The 20,101-nt window shown below is 37.7% G+C and overlaps 1 protein-coding gene across 3 annotated transcripts in view; it reads right to left on the bottom strand.

Annotated features, from left to right (window-relative positions):
- PRKD1 (protein kinase D1) overlaps positions 1-20,101 on the bottom strand; it is a 334,322-nt gene that overhangs the window by 12,883 nt on the left and 301,338 nt on the right. For all 3 annotated transcript variants that reach the window (XM_045450589.1, XM_045450590.1, XM_045450591.1), the window contains 3 exons: positions 10,219-10,380; positions 9,565-9,663; positions 7,670-7,937 (listed from right to left, as the gene is read on the bottom strand). In XM_045450589.1, coding sequence (XP_045306545.1) covers positions 7,670-7,937; positions 9,565-9,663; positions 10,219-10,380 — 529 coding nt within the window. The remainder of the gene's footprint in view (positions 1-7,669; positions 7,938-9,564; positions 9,664-10,218; positions 10,381-20,101) is intronic.

The following is a 20,101-nucleotide window of genomic DNA, read 5'->3' on the forward strand; positions in this document are numbered from 1 at the left end:
GTGTTTGTGTGTGTGTGTGTGTGTGTGTATATATATATATATATATATATATATATATATATGTTACACTTAACATTTTAGACATTTTTCAACCAGGCACAGAAGAATTATAGTTATATAGAAGGTTGTACTCCATTTATTCCTGGAGCCTTATTTTCCCCCATGTACTTCCATTCACTTTTATTATTTTTTAATTAAAGTATTGTATGCATCTGGTAAAAGATCTAAATCAATTGGTAAAAAGAGTTCAAAATGAAAAATAAAAACCTCACATCTCATTATGGTTTTAACTACTTAAAAAACGTCTTCTGATTAGCTTTAAACCAGTGCCACTCAGAGGAGGTTCATGGATCAGTACTGATCTGTGAACTGTTTACTGGTCTACAATAAAAGAGGTATAGAAAGTAAGATTAAGTCTGTGGGAACTTTTATAGCAAATTGATATTGCTGTCATATTTTTTTAATTTTAATTGATAAACTGGTAAAATAAACTGGTCCATATGTCTGGAAATTAAGATAATATAAAACTGGTCTGTCACCACAGAGTTTGAGAAGAACCACCTTAAAATACAAATCAAAACAGGGGTGCCTGGGTGGCTCAGTCCATTAAGTCCAACTTCAGCTTAGGTCACTATTGCATGGTTTGTGAGTTCGAGCCCCGTGTTGGGCTCTGTGCTGACAGCTCAGAGCCTGGAGCCTGCTTTGGATTCTGTGTCTCCCTCTTTCTCTGCCTCTCCCCCCAACTTGCACTGTCTCTCTCTCCCTCTCTCTCTCTCTCTCTCTCTTAAATAAATAAACATTAAAACAAAATTAAAACAAAACAAAACAAACATAGATTCCTTTCCATTAAGGACAATGAATCATTTTATTTCAGGTTTCTCTATTGTACCGACCTTATTCCCCCAATTAATTAGGTTGTCTTAAAATAATGTACCAGCCAGCTCTGTAATTTAGAACACTGCCTGGCATACAATATGGATATGTATACATATACATATGTATACATATGGATATGTTTTATTCAGAAGTATTAACTTGACATTAAATTATACATTAAGTCATAGAGTAAATATGTATAACTCAGTCCATTCACCTAGGCAGAATCCTAAATGAACCCCGTGGAAGCTATGGCTCTTCCAGCTCTCTTCACCTCTTCTCTATTCTCCTCCTCAGCATTGTAGATGTTTCATTATTTACATTCATTTGCATAAGTATAATAAAGTCAGACATGCTTGCTCTTAGGGTTATCTAAAATTTTGAATCAATAAGCAATATGTGGGATAATTTATATGTAACTATTATGAATTATGAGATTATAACCCCTGCCACCTATACCCTATAATATCAAATTTCCAAACCTACATCCACTCAAAGGAGAATTGTCATGCGTCAAGAGGATTCTCTTTTCCTACATTCCTTCAACTGCACAAAGCACAAAATCATAACACCTATGTTAGTTTCTTCTTTATTATACATAACTTGGTTATACAACTTTCTGGATTTCCTGGAATTTACAGGTTTTCTTCTTTATTCTTGACAAAAGAAACTGGTCAAAAAGCTTTTTCTATTCTTGCTACCTTCATGGCAATCAATACTGAAATACATTTAACATTTGAAATAAATTACATGTCCTGATAGTAAATATCTGTGAAAGAAATTGCAAATGCAAAAAGAGGTTAGGAGTTAGAGAGGGATTTTACAATTTATTTAAATATAAATATTGGGAATTTATTTAAGACTTTCTTGAGAGCACTGTTCAGCTGTCAGGTCTTTCAGAGGATCAGGGCTCTGAAGCAGTGTTTCTGAAAGTGTGATCCATGGACTTCTTACATTCTCAGCACAGGATTGCAGTTTATAGGGGTGGGGCCAGGGAATCTCCACTTTTAACTAGCTCCTCTGATTAAATGTTGGCATGCTAAAGTTAAAAAATGCTTACTACAGACTTAGAGCTAGACTATGACAGATTTAAAATAAGCCATACTCGAGAAGGTTCTTTGGCAAAATTATTAGAAATCACTTGCCTTGCAAATATTTCCATGTTCTATTAGCTATTTTTTCCATTTCCCATATCTATGCCCTACACCCCTGGTATCTATTTCTTAAGTCATAGACAGAGCCTTGTTTGCAATTTTCTGATGTTTTGGCAATGTCCATCCAAGATTCGACCTTATTATTACACCACATGTGACAAACATGGAGAGTGGCTGGTCTGTCTCTTGCTCTTTTGGAATTGCTAAAAATGCAATGAATGGAAGGGCATATTGATACATGATCAAGTAAGGCATAATTTTCCTTAGTTTCATCTGATTATCTAAAAACGTTTAAGTGAACATGGGCTGCTCTTTCCATGAGATACAGTAAATTTGCCTAATTAAGTAAATATTTTAAAGTAAGTGTGCAAGTCCTTTCAAGGAACTAAGAAAGGTCATAGGATGGATGTGTTAAGGGCCAAACTGAACCTAGTATGTGATAAAGCTAGAGGTGGGAGTGAGGCCATGAGTAATCATTGATAGGTAACAATGGACTAACTGGAGGATGTCAAACGGCCATCTGGTAATCACTAAGATGAAATGAAACAAGGCGTAATACACAACACTGGCTTAGAATGAATTGAAACATCCTCAAACTCCCATCCCATGATTACCTAAAGTCTCCTCTTGTGTAATTATTTGCAATCATATGATTCATTCTGGAGTGTTCTATTGTATACATGCATTCTTATTTAGTTATATTTGTATAACTGTGTTTATAATGTGTCTCTTTGGTTATACATATAAGTAACTATACATGAGTATAGTTAAATGTATGTTTAGTTACATATATAAATTTATATAATTATACACACATTTGTGTGTATAACTAAATACCTGTATGCGGATAGATATGTAGATAGATCATGTAAAGTGACTGGAAAATAGAAAGTGTTCATTATATTTAAGGTAATCCAGCTATGACAGTCACTGTGCTAAGCACTTTCCAGTGCAATTTCATTTAATTCTTAAAATAACCCCATGAGTTAGGAATTACTGTCACCATACTTCAGACAAGCAAACTGAGACCTAAGAGTTAATAAGGAAGTTGGATGAGGTCACCAATACACTAAGTGGAAGAGCTCTCAACTCAGGGCGTTATCACAACATGATCTTGTTTCCCTGTATTTTTAGATGTTATTAAAAACTGTGTTGCTACTGTAGCTCTAAGCTAGTGAAAGCATATTAAAAATTTAATGTGACAGCATGGCAAAATCCATTAGAAGGATAATCAAGAGGCTGTAAATGTAGTAGATAAGAGCATCTATGTTGGAGCCAGCTGACAGGATTTGCACCCTGGCCCCACTCAGGAAAGCCACTTAACCCTCGGTGCCTGCACCGCCTCATCTTTCAAATGGAAACAACTATAGTATCTACTCAAAGGTTGGAGACGATTAAATACGTTCATATATGGAAAGTGTTTAAATAGTGCTTGGCTATAATGCAAATGTTACAGAAGTGTTAGCTGCTATGGTTTTTTTCTTTGAAGATTTAATTTTATTATCTCCATTTTTCCTGTAACAATTGCTGAGTTAGGTTTTCCTAAAAGTCTTCTCATTTTTCAAATTATACCTTGATTCACAAAAAATATTTTGATAATGGACATCTATTAATGCTTTTGTGTTTGTTTTTGGCCTAGTATCTCTTCCCTGCAGGAACTTACTCTCTCCAAACTGGAGAGGCTCTCCATCATCCATATGGCCAATCAAAGCCAGGTTCCTGCGGTGACAGTGTGATTGTTCCCAGAGTATTACGGGATTTAAGCAGAGCCAATCAGTGCCCCTTTCAGAGAATGTATGGCTACTGATAAATAATTACTCTTCCGTTCTGAGATCATATACAATGAGCAGCATGTAAGCCGGGGGCTGCCGGGGGATCACTTTGCACCACATGAAGAATCCACCTGAGAGGGAAGCCATCATAAAGCAAAGCAGAGATGATGAGAGATGGAGAAATATGACGCTGAACCACCAGATCCACATAGATGAGGTTCACCATTTGGACTTCCCCGTTGTGTGAGTCAATAAACTATCTTCTGCCTAAGTTAGTTACAGGTTTCTATTATTTGCACACAAGAGACCTAGTTCCCTGCTAAATTACTAATCAGCACATCCCCAGGATGCCAGTACTCTGCTTATTACACTATCACAGCAAAAATAATGAATGAGTTTAAAATATTCCCTTATAGATTCCTAAATGTCAAGGCATTAAGAAATAAGCACCCTTTGGTGTACAAGTATCTATGCTATAAACAATGGAGACAAATAATTTGAAGTCCAAGCCCTGCCACTGTTTGACTTTGAGCAAGTCACTCAACGTTTCTGGTTTTCTCTACGACAGAGACTAAAACAAGCTACATACTGGAGGACTGTTATGAGGTTCAAATGGTACGATGAGAGCTCCACCACTCCAATATATAGGACTATATTATATCAAGACCATGTCTACACTAACAGAAAAATAAATGCATGACACAGGAATGTTTTCATTCTGACACATCTATGTATGTTACAAAGACCTTACAACTTTCTTTTTTCTTTTGCTTTTTCATGCCAAGAAAACACACACACACACACACACACACACACACACACACACAACTACCAATATGTCTGAAGAATACTTTGGAAGCATGCACATCAGTTTGCATATAATTTCTAAAATTATACAATCACTTCTTGGTTACCCGCCAGAGCAGTTGCTTAGCTTAGTGCTCTCCTATCTTCCCTCCTAAATCCAAGTCCTTGGTTCACCCCACACCTGCCTGTATAGATGCTTTTCACATCCTTTATCTCATTCAGTCTCTGTTACCAACTCATTATATAGGCAGGGATCATTATCCTGATTTACAGATGAGGAATTGAAGCTCAAAGAAGGTTAAGTGATGGCTAATTAGAATGGCAGATAGGACCACAACTCAAGCCACTTGACTGTTGATTCTTACCTTTGATTTTTGAGTCACTGAGGGGCTTCGATTTTTAATTCCTTGTATCTAGATTTTTAGTGATTCTGGCAAGGTTTAAAGTATATGGAGACTAAAAATTTACTATTATCAGTTGTGACCATCCTTTGCCAATACTAGTTTCCTTGTGTATTTCTCAGATCCTACGTGCTTAAAATTGCATGGTCCCAGCTCCTGTTACAACTTTTTGTGAGGGAATTGTTTGTTCTCAACAAGATAGTGGGACAGACCTGGGGCCTGTCCTTTTTACCTAGCCTAATTACTTTTGTAACACCTCAGCTAATACTATGACATAATTTCACTTTTTCTTTATATTCAACTATTAGTACTGTTCATATACCAGCAACTAGGTAACTCATTTCCCATCCAGGGCAGCAATTGGCAAATAGTACAACTCTTGTGCCTCAGAGGCAAGGATGAGTCAGAGGAAGATACTGAGGAGAGAGGCCAGTCCCTCTCAATTCCTAAACTGATTTAGAAAGGTGAAGTTCTGTCTCAGCTGGTCTCTATATCACTTTGTCTGAGTGATACGAAATTTTTAGCACTTAGAAATATCTGTAGCCAAGTAAAATATGTACTTCCTGGTCAAATATAAATGCCTTTTAAATTTCCCATGTAATCCTCTTTCTCAAATGCTGTATCTCTTTCTTTGCAATTTTTAGTGACTGGCCTAAATTTCATCTCCTCTGAAAATGCAATTCTGACTAGTCAAGTCCACAGTGATTCTTTCTCCTTTGAACTTGGCATCTCTCCATTTAGCTTCAAGTTCTTTAAAGAGTATTTTACTTTTGTCCTTTTCTTTCATGTTACCTAGTGTGTGTGTGTGTGTGTGTGTGTGTGTGTGTGTGTGTGTGTGTCTATATCTATCTATCTATCCACATATATATTTGTGATTTCCCAAAAGAGTTTCTTGAGCCATTAATATCTAGGTCTCTGGCCTCTATTATCAGTGATAATTAAACATTCACAATCTATAGCTATTTGTTTCTGCCCTAAATAGGTTATATCTAACAGCTAGGCCAGGACATTTCCGTCATATCAGAGACCAAGCATCATTTATTCTACTACTTCAAGAAAAAGTACTACACTACTCCCAGAAAAAAAAATTTTAAATGTGGAGGCAGTTTACCCAATGCTCTATTCCTGCATAACAGGAAAACGTGACTAGCTTCAGAGGTATTCCAGATTTGCACCATGGTAACAAGAGCAAGTCCTTCTATTGGATTTATGGATTGCAGGTATCAAACATAATGGTTAGCCATATTTAAAGGTAGTGTTTCCTAACTGGTCACAAGGTTATTGATAATTCCACCTTTCTGCCCCCAGTAAAAGAAACCTAATTATACTTTGCTTTTTGCCTCTGTTGAATTATCCGAAGTATTTCATTAGTACTTTGGCTACATGATAGTTCATTTGTAGGTCACAGATTCCTTTAAGATATATCCATCCAGCTATGATTTATAACTAATTAGAAGATGTTCAGGGTTATTGCTAATAGTAACTCAAAACCCTGAGAATGGATAACTCTTGTCACTTAATACTAACAGGAGTTAATTACCTCGGGCAGTTTAGATACGTTCTTTTCTGATTCCCACATCACTGCATGCAGTAACAGATATCAAACAGATGTTTATCTCTGACTGTACTTGCCTTTTAAAGTGGTGAGAAATTTGAACAAACTTAGAACTAGACGTGGCCTGAAAACCAAAGGACTGGTGATCGGATAATATGTGATCAGACTGGGTATATCCCCAGTCTATGTGGGTCTATACCCAGCATATCTGGGTATATGCCCTGGGCATATACACATCTGGGTATACATTCTGGCTCTGTCACCTACTAGCTTGGCGATTTTGGCCTGTGGTGTCTGTCAGTTCTTTTGCCTCAGTGTTCCTCCTTGAAATACAGGGTAAGTAATACTTACGGGGTTTTTGTGAGATTGAATGAACTCCAAAGTACGTTCATTGAGGAATTCTACTCTGAAGCGTGCTATTTTCTCTGCCCTGACTGCCCCTGCCGCTTCTTTTAAAACTCTCTTTTTCTTTAAGGAGAAGGAAAGGTTTGTTAAGAATTTAATAACGCAACACTCACTGTCAAGGTAATCTATCTTAAAGAAATCATCAGAGATACATATAGAAATTATATTTAAGGATCAAATAGAAACAACCTAAAAATATAATACCAGTGAAATGGCTAGATAAAATACAATACATACTTTAACGTCACACAAAGGAAATCAGCGCACAAAGAACTTGCAGACTAATACATAGTATGATAATTCAATTATCACTATCATAGAGTTCTTGTGCCCATAATGGATTAAAAGTGCTTAATACAAACGCAGGTATATGGTAGGTAAAGATTATTCTTGGTAGAGATTAGCTGTTTCTATTATACCAATGTATAAGTATTTATAAGTTCTAAGGAAATACATCAAAATATTAACAGTTTCTTTTTGTTTCATTTGCCTCAATATTTATTGCTCAATCTCTCCACAATATATGTACATTTCATCAGAAGATGTTTTTGGTCCTTCGCAGTCCACCTTAATCAAATTGCGCCCCTACTCCAGTGGACAATTTGCAACGAACATTTATCAATTTAATAATTCTCAATTGATTTAACAATATAACACTTAAGGATTAAACCATTATCATTTCTGAATGGAAGATATTACCTTCGTGAGAGATTTCCTTCCAGGGATTTGGTGGATACATGAAGGCTGCGTTCTGGATTTGGTCATGTATGTCTTCATCTTCATTAAATGGGAATGTGCCACTTAGGCTTACATAGATGATGACTCCAACAGACCACATGTCTAGAGAGCGATTATAGCCCTTGTTCCTTAGAACCTCAGGAGCCAGGTAAGCTGGGGTACCCACCACTGACCTCCGGAAAGACTTTTCTCCAATGATCCGGGCAAAACCAAAGTCGCAAAGTTTCACCTGTTGATAATAATGGTTTGCAGGAATGGTAAGGTCACAGATCATCTGTCTGGTAAGGTCACAGATTATCTGTTGATAATAATGGTTTGCAGGAATGGTAAGGTCACAGACACACATCATCATGTGTCTTAGCCCAGGTCTGCCAAAGACAACTGTAATTCTTTACATATATTGTATGGATTTCTCATGATGGAAGTAACAGCTATTTTCCATTTTATATACTTGAACACAGTGCTGGAAGTTCTGGTACAAAAGCATATTTCATTCATAAATATCATCTAAACATTCTCCCTTCCTCCCCCCACCCAAAACAAAGTGATAAATGTGAAAATATGTATACTCAGGAGTGGGTAATATTGTTTTACAAGGCAGGAAAATGTCATGTAAATATGGAAGGGATGGACTAAACTCAAGGGCTTATTATAAATAAAGGTTTATCCAAAGAATACAAAAATGCTGATTTGAAGGGGCACATGCACCCCAATGTTTATAGCAGCACTATCAACAACAGCTAAATTACGAAAAGAGCCCAAATGTCCATCAACTGATGAATGGATAAAGAAGATGTGGTATATATATACAATGGAATACTACTCGAAGATGAAAAAGAATGAAATCTTGCCATTTGCCACAACGTGGATAGAACTGGAGGGTATTATTCTAAGTGAAACTAGTCAGAGAAAGGCAGGTATCACATGATTTCACTCATATGTGGAATTGGAGAAACTCAACAGAGGAACGTGGGGAAGGGAAGGAAAGATAAGGTAAAAAGAGAGACAGGCAAACCAAAAGTGACTCTGAAATACAGAGAACAAACTGAGGATTACTGGAGGGAGGGGGTGGGGGGTGGCTTAAATGGGTGCTGGGCATGAAGGAAAGCACTTTTCGAGATGAGCACTATGTGTTATATGTGAGAGATGAATCACTGGGTTCTACTCCTGAAGCCAAGACTACACTGTATGTTAAGTAACTTGAAAATAAATACATTAATTAAAAAGAAAGAAAGAAAGAAAGAAAGAAAGAAAGAAAGAAAGAAAGAAAAAAAAAAAAGAAAGAAAAGTTGAGGGATAAGCACAGAGGCTTGCCATGTTACCTACAATATTCCTCCAAACTAACTCTGTGTGGGAACCTAGACAGGACGTGAAGATGTCAAGGAAGCAAGGTGGACAGCCGCCTTAGCAGCTTAGTCAGGTCAGTTCAGAGACTTAGGTCACTTCAGTCATGATTTCATGGGAAGATATGCAGTTGCTTTCCATCCTCGGAGCTGAGGGAAAGCAGAAACTTTTGCCTTGGTCCCTGAGAACAACACTAAACTTAAATGTCCCCGGGACTCCAGTGTTCTCCCTCTCGGGCCTGTGCTTTCCACACAGGACTGCCAGCATGCCAGGATCGGGGTACAACAGAAGGTAACGGAGCCCACTGAGAAGGCTCCTGTGTTGGCTAAGGCAGGCTGAACTAAGAAGCCAGAGGGACAAAACTGAAGTCCCGAAAATATAACCAGGAAACAAGTGGATGAACACGAACAGGTAAAACTTGAAACAAATAAAGGTTTTGAGGATGAAAGGTGGCAGAATCCCACCGGGGAGCCAGAGCTGCTGGCTTTGCTGGGAGAGGCTTTTATACTCGCCTGGGGGAAAGGATCGGCCGAGGCTAGCAACACATTTTCTGGTTTGAGGTCACAGTGAACGATATTTTTAAAGTGAAGATGCCGCAAAGCCACAAGTATCTGTAAAGAAGAAAGCCACCACAATGATTTTAATTTGGTCTATTAGTTCATTTCAAAATGTTTTCAACTAGGACATAAACTGGAAGGGCCATGAGAAAACTCACAATGAACACTTAAGCTTCTTTACACGCACGGCACTGAAATGAGCTAAATTAACAGCAGGTTTCTAAGGAAACGTCAGTGGAAAAAGTAGCATATGATGGTATTGATACAGCATCCAACACAGGTTCAGATAACAGTTGTCAATAATATTTTCCAGGGATACCCGTTCTTGAATGTTTTCAAAGAACCAGGACTCAGTCACTGTGCAATTTAAAATTTCACGAGGACTTTTAATATATGGGCCTGCATACACATTACTCACTTGGGATACTGGACTCTGGAGACCACAGATACAAACAAAATAATACTATAAGCCCCTGCAACCTTTTTGAGTGTAATTCAGACTTTGCACGTAGAGACTAAACAAGGCTAGGAAGCTGCAGTTAAGCAGTGGTAACATTTGATATTGAACATTATCTTTTTTTTTTTTTCTGACTCTAATTGATTTCTTACCTGAGTAATTAAAAACTTCGTTATGTGTTCTGGCAACCTGCCCTTTTCACTTGACAAGATCATCTCCAGCATGTCTCCATGGAGTTTTTCCATAACAACAAACACTCTTTCAGGCGTCTCAAACATACACTCCAAATTTACAACACCAGGGTGATGAAGGTTCTATTAAAGATAAATAAAGCACTTGAAGAAAATGAGTTTTTTGATACTGTTTGGCAAGCTCACTGATTATATAAAACTGTTCAAGCTTAAAGCTATGGAGAAACCCCACACTTCAGATTCTTAACATTTCTAAATTCCACATGTGCTGCCTTATATTTTTGAAATTCTAATGTCTCCAAAAAATATATCATTACTTTCTATGCATAGTGAAATTATTTTTTCTATGCTGGAAAACCTAAGTTCCAACACTGTGAATTGCTAATTAGGTTTTAATTAGAATGCCATATTGAGAAATCTGTAATTTCTTAGGATCATCTCCAATATTAAGCACACCATACTAAATAAGCATACCGGGCCGTCTCTACACACTCGGGAGAAAGTGAACGTAGACAAGATGAAATCTATACTTGTGGTGCATCTGACGGCACTGATGAAGCATATTAGTCAAAACCTTTTGGAATTGCTCTGCTACTGGAGGCTGCAGTAGTTTGCTACCAAAGCTCTTACACAGAGTTTAGGTTGCCAGGAAAACAGCAAAAAAAAAAAAAAAAAAAAAAAAAAAGTTTTGAGCGCATATTTGTTCAGTGCACCATGAGGCTTCTGTGGTGGTCCTGCATTGTTCTCAAGCACTCAACAAATATTTCCACAATAAAGCAATGACTAATGACAGGCTGCATTTGGCCTGACATGATTTTTTTAATTAATTTATTTATTTTGAGAGAGACAGAGAGAGTGTGAGTAGGGGAGAGGCAGAGAGAGAGGGAGAATCCCAAGTAGGTTCTACACTGACAACCGGACTCTGGGCTCGAACTCACAAAACTGTGAGATCTTGACCTGATCTGAAATTAAGAGTGGGATACTTAACAGAATGAGCTGCCCCGGCGCTTGACATGTTAATTGTCACAAAGGTCAGGTAAAATTACTCTTAACATTAGATGGACCCTTGTGATGATACTTGAGTCTGAATGTTGCTGTGGGGTCATCAACCAAGCCTTTGATCATCTAATCTTTATTTTGTTTTTTTCCTGTGCACAACAAAAAATGCTAACATTAAAAGAACTACTATATATTCCACTTATATTTCTTTTATATTTTTTTAATATTTATTTATTTTTGAGAGAGAGAGAGAGAGAGAGTGAGAGAGGGAGAGAGGGAGAGACAGGATGCAAGCAGGGGAGGGGCAGAGAGAGAGGGAGACACAGAATCCAAAGCTGGCTCCAGGCTCTGAGCTGTCAGCACAGAGCCTGACATGGTGCTCAAACTCACGAACCATGAGCTCATGACCTGTAACAAATTCAGAGGCTTAACCAACTGAGCCACCCAGGCACCCTCCACTTATATTTCAATGAGAAACAGAAAAAAAAAAAAAAATCATCAGGGAGCCTGGGTGGCTCAGTTGGCTAGGAGTCTGACTCTTGATGTCGGCTCAGGTCACAATCTCACATTTCATGAGTTCGAACCCCATGCCCTGTGTTGGGTCCTGCACTGAGAGTATAGAGCCTGCTTGGGATTTTCTCTCTCTGTCTCTGTCTCTGCCCCTCCCCTGCTCCCTCTCTCTCTCTCTCTCTCTCTCTCTCTCTCTCTTTCTCAATAAGTAAATAAACTTAAAAAAATGAACTTTAAAAAAAAAGAAGAAGAAGAAATCATCATGAACACAAACTACCTAAAGAAGAATCAGGGACTAACTTAAATGTGCTAATAGCTGTGAACAGAAAAAAAAAAAAAAAAACGCTTTATTTTAGAAAAGAAATTTTTAGTTATAAAAGTGTATATATAAAATGAAAATTTCACAAATGACTGGAAACCTGAGGTGGCTCAGTATTCAGACTTCACAGATGGATATGGGGAGGTGAGCAGCAGAATGGGCCGCAGGAGAGTGTGCACCGTAGTCAACCTTCCACCCGATGGTAAGGGATGCCTGGCATTAACTGCATACGGAGCCAGGCCACGGCTGGCAGAAGCTCCCATGATGATATCCTGTCTCTCAGGATGCCTTTCTTCTACTTTGGCCATTTTGATCTCTGCCTCAGATCTCTGATAGGTCTTTTTGGTTCCGATGCCTTGGTGCCCAATCATGTACCATCAATGCGATCACGGAATAGTAAGTTTCTGGATGTGGTCTGAGCAGATGTCTACACATCTACCCCAAAGCCTTTCACCCCCAGAGTGCTGGGGTCATTGTTCTTAAAACTGTCACCCTGTTAGCTGGTCATATCTGTCTACTTCAGGATAGACCAAGCCTCCAGAAACATTCTCTCCTGGTCAGAGCTGAAGCACATGGACAGTGTGGGATTAACTGAGCTCACACTGTCACTACTGTTACTTTATTTGTCCCTACTGCCTACAAATAAGACCAGACGGTTGCTGGGCTTTCAGCATTATGGGAGTGCCAGATCCTTAGGTGGGAGACTCCAGATAAAAAATGCACGAATGTGTTTGATATGCAGTATGGAAAACCAGCAATGGCACTGCTCATTCCCGAACCTGCACGTAGCCTGTTACATTGTCTTGCCATCCCCCTTCCTGAGAGAGGAGCCACACTGAATGGAAAGACCAGCACCTGGGTCTCCAGGCATTTCAGCTGTCCTGTTTTAAATCAGTGATGACAGGAAAGGCTTTAAGAATGACGTGAGTCCTGCCTGAATTATGACCCTCCTGGAACAAGTCCACCATAAGATGTGTTAAGTGTACCTTCTTCTTTGAGTATTTTCTGAACTCTTTTCTTAAAAAACAAACAAACAAACAAACAAACAAAACACAATATTTATTTGAGAGAGAGAGGGAGAGAGAGAATCCCATGCAAACTCTGCACTGTCAGCACAGAGCCCCAAGTGCAGGGTTCAGTCCCACCAACCATGAGATCGTGACCTGAACCAATACCAAAAGTTGGACGCTTAACCGACTGAGCCACCTAGGCGCCCCTGAACTGATTTCTATTTAATCTAACTTCAAACATTTAAGCAGTGTTCTGGAGCGTTTGGCTTTCTTCAATGATCAAGGCCTATTGACTGGGTGGGGAGGAAGAACAATGAATAGGAAAGCAGGAGACTGACAGAAGCAGGTAGCAGCAAGGCAGGGGGTCTCCCATGTGTAGACACAGGAGAAACTGTTGTGTGAAGAAGATAAAGGTTAAAGAGGGCTCAGGAAGGGCAGGGGGAACAGAAGTGGTGTTGTAGTGGCTCAGCCTGCTGCTTCTGCTTACCCTGGTTTGGACTGTGGAGGGTGAGGGAGAAGAGGGAATCAGAAAATGGCCAGGAAACTCTCCCGCCTAAAGTAGCCAAATATATATGCAGTGTTGCTCTTCATGTGCTTCTACTTCTATGTCTCTAAGAGAGGGAGTTCTTAGAAACACTAAAGTCCTTCATTCAGCCATTCTTTTTTCCTTTTCCCTCTTCTATTACATGACTTAACAAGCCCCCATACATAGGTGAGGACTTAAATGTGTTTATCTATTTGGTGTACTCCCAGAATGTTCTAGGCCAAAAGTAAGGAATGGATTAATGAAGACCGTTCACTGTCAACTTTCTTGTGCCATGTTCACTGTAAACTCTGAAAGACTCTAAAATGTCCTCTAACAGCATCTTTATGGAAAGGATAAGAGAAAATTCTGCTATTTTTACTAAAGGACTTTGAATAGAGTTAGGTATACAGATTTTAAAAAGTTCAATAAAAGCACTGAATTGTAAGTCGTGTATACACAACTGGGAAAAAGAGATGTTTTAGAAAAGTTTAGACTGATAGGTTTGTTGCACTTGGCCCTTGCTCTTTTATAAAAACCCTTATGCTTTATAGATTTGTTAAAGAATACCCTCAGTGGTAGCTGAAAAATCTTTCCAAGAGCAAAATGACTTTTTCTTTTTTCTGCAGAGACAATATATAATAAGTTGATATTTTTAAAGTTTTTCATATGTAGCTGAGACAAGGCCATCATAGATGCTTACTCGTGAGCTGTAATTTTTGCATTGAACCAAATGACCAAAGTTGTTTTTCTATTTGACAGTAACAGAAGAAAAGAGAATAGAAAGAGTCATGCCTTATTTATCCAAATTCTCTATACTATACTGATAATTATTTCTTTAGCCTAGAAAGATAATAATATTTGGAGAGTGGAAATAAAACAAATTCAAGCCATTATTTTATATTACCATTTATAATTCATATTGTCTTTTTAATTACGAAGAGTAACTCTAAGATAAGTTTCAACCCAAGTGGTCCATATGACTTGCTCACAATTTTACTTTTCTGTATAAAATATGAAATAACTTTTCAACTTTTCCTACTAATGTACAAAGTAACCAAATTAACTTAGAAGTGGCTTGATGATTTTAACACTAACCATGGCATACTAGTATTCAGAAAGAATTTTGCTAACTTCTCAGGCCTACCTCAAGAATTCAGATAATAAATTTCATGGCAGAGTAAGCTACTACTGGACTCTCTGACCATCTGTTTGTTGCATTTAAGTAATTTAATTTTCAGGAAATGAAACATTTGGTCAAGTACAGGAAAGAATAGTGTCCATTCACACTTAACAGATTGATGACATATCCATGGGGTGAATATAAATTATTTTGAAGTCTGGAGGAAATACCATTTGGAGATCAAGACAAAAATCTTCCTGATTCAAGTTGCCTAGAGAATTCTTATGTAATCAATGGAAACTAGTCACTAAAAGCAGAAGCTTTCATAAAAATTATGATATTTTATCTAAAAGAAAGGAAATAAAAATTTAACTAACATTTTTAGTGTGTGGATACATTCTATTTTAGGTTACACTTTTCAGATTCAAGTTCAACAATATTTCATTGGTACTTATATTCTTTACTTCTAATTAAAATATTCATTTCATATATTTAGCTGTGATTAAAGATGTCATGTTTTCCCCTTGTTTATTCTACCTTTAGGATTATTATACTCAAACATATGAGAGGTGGGAAAGAGGAGAATTAGAATCAACACATCTTTTTAACAGGTTGTTTAAGAGGAATACAGCCTGAATATGGGGACTTCTGACTAGTTTTCTATCAAATACCTAAATGTTTTAGTTCAAAATGAGACAGAAGGAAATAAATTTAACAGTGATAAGTCCAAGGTCTAAATTCTAAATGGCATGCAGAGTGGAAGGAAGAATATTTCATTACACAGCACTGTTCATGGAGACGTAAGGTAACTTTCTCAAAGGTAAAGCACTGTGGCAATGACTTTGTTGATCCTCATTATTGCCCACTTGCCAGTGTTGAGAAAAGAGGACATCTTATCCATTTTCCAATCACATTCTCTTATAATTTATGCTTCATTTAATGCCTCTAGAAATCACAATCACCTGATACCTTATAAAAGGGAAATAGCATGTAATTCCCTGAGAGAGGCTAAAAAAGTCAATGTAGAAACCAGGTGATTATAAGAAGACTCGGTAAAGATAATACCAAAATTGGTAAGAAAGCTAAGCTATCTCTCATAAATTCCAGAACCTATCCAACTGTCTTTTAGGTATGTCGACTTAAATGAAAGATGTTCAACAACAGAATCAGTGTCTTTCCACCCAAACTTAGTCTTCTGGTGGTGTTTCCTCTCTTGGTAAATGGCCAACCATCTGGGTCAGAAGCCTGAGAGTCATCCTTAACATTCTCTTCCCCCTCACTTCCAATGACCAGTTTTAGAGCTCATCCCCTTAATTCCTCTTACATTGATGCCTAACCTTCATCATCATTAATGCCTTGGTTTGAGCCTTATCTCTCTTCTAGGGATGGGCCACAGCCTCCCAACTGATCTCCTGGTCTTAGGTCTTGTTCTCCGCCAGCCCACTCCTGGAGCTAAGATCAGGAGTGCAACACTTAACTGACTGAGCCACTCAGAAGCCCCTAGTGCACTCTTCAAAGGGCTGCCACTGTGATTCTGAACAGTCCATCTTGCTTCTAGCTCATAAGGGAATCACCACTAGCTTTAGGAGATGTACCCTTTAGCGCAGCCCATGGGACCCTTTACCATCAGCTACTTCTCTTCCTCCTATCCAAGTATTTCCCCAGATTCTTTTCTTCTTCCCTATATATCTACCCTTCTCTCTAGTCATAGTAATTATTTTCAGAACAAGTACCCCTCTCTCTCTCCCTTTTACACTTTCATACACACTTTCTCTCAGCCTGAATCAGACCATTTTGTCTGATATGAATATTCAACTATTAGGCAGCTTTCATTGACTCCCACCGTCTGACTTGGATGTCTCTGCAACCCTCTTCCTTCAATCCTTGTTAAATTCTCTTTCATAACAGTTAACATATCATACCTAGTTATTGATGGACCTATGTGTCTTACCTGTAAGACTATGAGCTCCATAACGCCTGCATTTTATCAATTTTACACCTAGTCCATGTAAGCTTAGTGCCTGGTATATATTAAATGTCCAGCACAAATTTGTAAATTTGATTGAAAGATGAACAGTTCCTATATCTCCTTACTTTTCAGTACATGGGTAACATTCTTTAAGATTTAAGTGATTTTATTGAAGAGATGATGATACATGCCTGACATATTTAGCTAGCACATTTTGCATCAAATGGACTATATGTTGATATTCTCTCTTCATATAAAAATACAGTACATGAATTTTTCATTGTGAGTTCACTTGAATCTGCTAATGAGCAATGTCAGGTTTCTGACGATGACTACTATCATTATAAATAATGATTTTTATGATAAGCACCAATAATACAGTTGTGAATATCAGAGATGTCACCAATGGTAAGAGTTGAAAAATGATATCCTAAAGTCTCGAGGGAATGACAAAAACATCCTGGTGGTTTCTAAGCACCAGTCCTTCAAAATATATAAGTTTTGGCCACTGCTCTGGTAAATATTTCAACATATTTGAAAGGAAGAAACAAAATTTTAATGCTATTTAGGTGATTTGTATTTACTTTATATCTAGCTCTCAATAAGGAAGTTTTCATAGTATCAGCTCATTCTCAAAGGCAAGAGTCACCAGCAAGAGACAAATTAAAGCAGCAGCAGCAGAAGGCCACCGTCAGGATACTCCTACATTATCCCTTTCCCTCCATGCCAACCCTCCCTTACATGAGTTGTGAAAACCTAATTTCCTAGGATTTCATTATTGTCCCAAGAGTGAGAAATAAAGCAATGAAAATGGGCCATTCAGATAATAAAGATCACTGTACTTCTAACTTCTAGTGTAGAATAGGCCTCGGGACACCCTTCTCTTTCTTTGTTTTTCCTTTCGCTCAGAGCAGGCACAAACACAAGGAAAGCCTCAAGGCCGCGAGCCTGATTTCAGAGGCACAGTCCCTGGAAACAGACTGCTACAGATTGTATTCCAGGTCTGCACATTCCACTGACTTTCATTCCTTTGTATGTGAAATGGCACAATAATGTGTCTAATTCTGTAATGTAACTAGGGCTTGGTTATTTAATGTATATAAAATACTTAGAATCATGCCTGGTACATAGTAAAGGTTAGCTGATATTGTCATTGGGCACATTTTCTGTCATTTTCACAAGATCTGGGCCACATTTCTCTGTCTAGTTTGATACCTAAAAGTTTACAGTTAGTGGCAGAAAAGAAAATTTCCTTTTGCCTTTCATGTAACAGAGGCTATAGGTTAACCTGAACCTTCTAATTTGTCCTCCCCCATCTTTCTTCTTGCCATATTTTTAGACCTCAGTGATGGCAGAGATGCATCCACTCTGAGGTCAACCATGAGAAGACTTTGTTACACTAGGTGAAAGGCCTTCTGGATGGAGATCACTTGGTTGTGTGTAAATGTATGCCCATTTCATGTTCAGCTGGCCAAAAATCTACAGTTTAAATGGGCTCATATTTTAGTAGTTATCTTTAAGCATTTCTGGCAAATTTAATCTGTAAAATTTTAGAAAGGTACATTGATGACAGTCTAGAACAAAATAAAGCTAACATACACTGTCAGAGGAATAAATGCATGCAATATGACTTTAACAACAAGACCAGATGTAATAATCCATCTTCTTGTAAATAGATACCACTGGCTAACATTTAGATCAATGGGGCCACAATCAAATTTAACCCACTGGACCTTCGGAACTCAGAAACATTCATATAATTTTTGGTAAGAATTGTTCATACCACCCATCAGAACTAGAATGCAACTTACTTTTGTTGTAGCAGTAATTAGCACAGACTGATGCTAGATTAATACAATCCAAAATTTTGTGGGAGAAATGGTAAGCTGAAGTATCTTCATTAACTGCCAAAAACAAAAGATACACCTGTATCTTGCCTGGCTCTCAAGAGAGAAACTTGCAGGTGGCCAGCTTGTAATGCACAATTTACTACAACATTTTTCTCATCTTAAATGAGCTTTAAGTCTTGTGTATTCTATTAAGTAACATTCGCCCAATAAATACAAAGAAAAGAAAAAGGACTAATTCAATATTTGCATAGCAAGAAAATCAACCGAGTTCTGATGCATGATTTTGTATTTATGTATGTCCATAAACCTGTCTATACTTCTGTCAGTCATTCTTCTCCATCAATTCTGGAAATGCTCCAATCTAGCTTTAGACTCCAGGGTTGCTGCAGACACATGATAAATACAATGTGTCTTCTCCTTTCCATATAAGAAGAGAAGCAGCTAAACGCAGAGAGGAAGGAGAAGTATACAGAAAACAATACTTAAAAAAAAAAACAAAAAACCTCTCATCATCTTTCATGTCATTTCTAGCCTTTCTTGACTTCCCACCAGATATAAGTAGTATAAAGCTATGTGATATTTTCCACTCATCACCAGGAACCCTTCAAATTCAAGGTACATGGAAAATTTTTAAATCCCAATCCAGGTTCCTGAGCCTGTAATTTGGATTGATACACTGAGGTTTTGTTGGAATTAATATTTATATATGGCTGAATTTGATACTGATATTTGGAAGTGGGGGGTGATTTTTATCAGGAGAACTCAGGAAAGACTCTCACACAGAAAGGATCTTATATGTACTCCCGTACTTAACCCTTAAGCCCCAACTAAGACCACAATTTCAAGTTGACTAGGTAAAAAGAGCCAACACAAAGACTTCAAAGATAGAAAGTTAACAAATGACCAATGCCTTAAAAAACAACAACAACAACAACAGTGTTTGTAACATTCCACCCATAAAGTATGACCCCCCACCCTTTCTTCCATGCTATTACTCAGTTTGTGTTTAGAGGAAAGGCAGGAATTAAAAGTATGGTTGTTAAAATAGAAAAATTGGAATTTGTAAATCAAGATGTGTTTATTGTATACGATAGCTGAAAATGGCTCAAATATCTGCATTTTTTTTCAACTTGCTATCAAATGCATGGCAATGGAGACACATCTGCAACACTTTTTTTTATTTCCTGTTAATCTGGCTAGAAACATGAATGCATAAATCCAATCTAGTCTTGGTGTTAGATTTTAAAGTGTAATTTTTAACAAATCATAACACTGTAGCCCAGCTTCTATATTTAGATGCCAGCACTCCAGAAAGCATAACATTCTCTTATAGCGTTAAATGATCTGTACAGACACATAACCCTTCTGATGCCTTATATACCAGATAATAGGAAGTGGAGTGAGTATACAGGGTCTACTGAACATCAACAGAAGACAGACACTATTGACAAACAGGTCAAATGGTGACATTTCACATTTGTGTAAGGTTTCCGTAGCAAAATGTATTTCATTGATATATTCTCAAAATTAAACAAATTCTT

Source organism: Leopardus geoffroyi, chromosome B3 (genome assembly GCF_018350155.1).
Source record: "Leopardus geoffroyi isolate Oge1 chromosome B3, O.geoffroyi_Oge1_pat1.0, whole genome shotgun sequence".
Taxonomy (NCBI): domain Eukaryota; kingdom Metazoa; phylum Chordata; class Mammalia; order Carnivora; family Felidae; genus Leopardus; species Leopardus geoffroyi.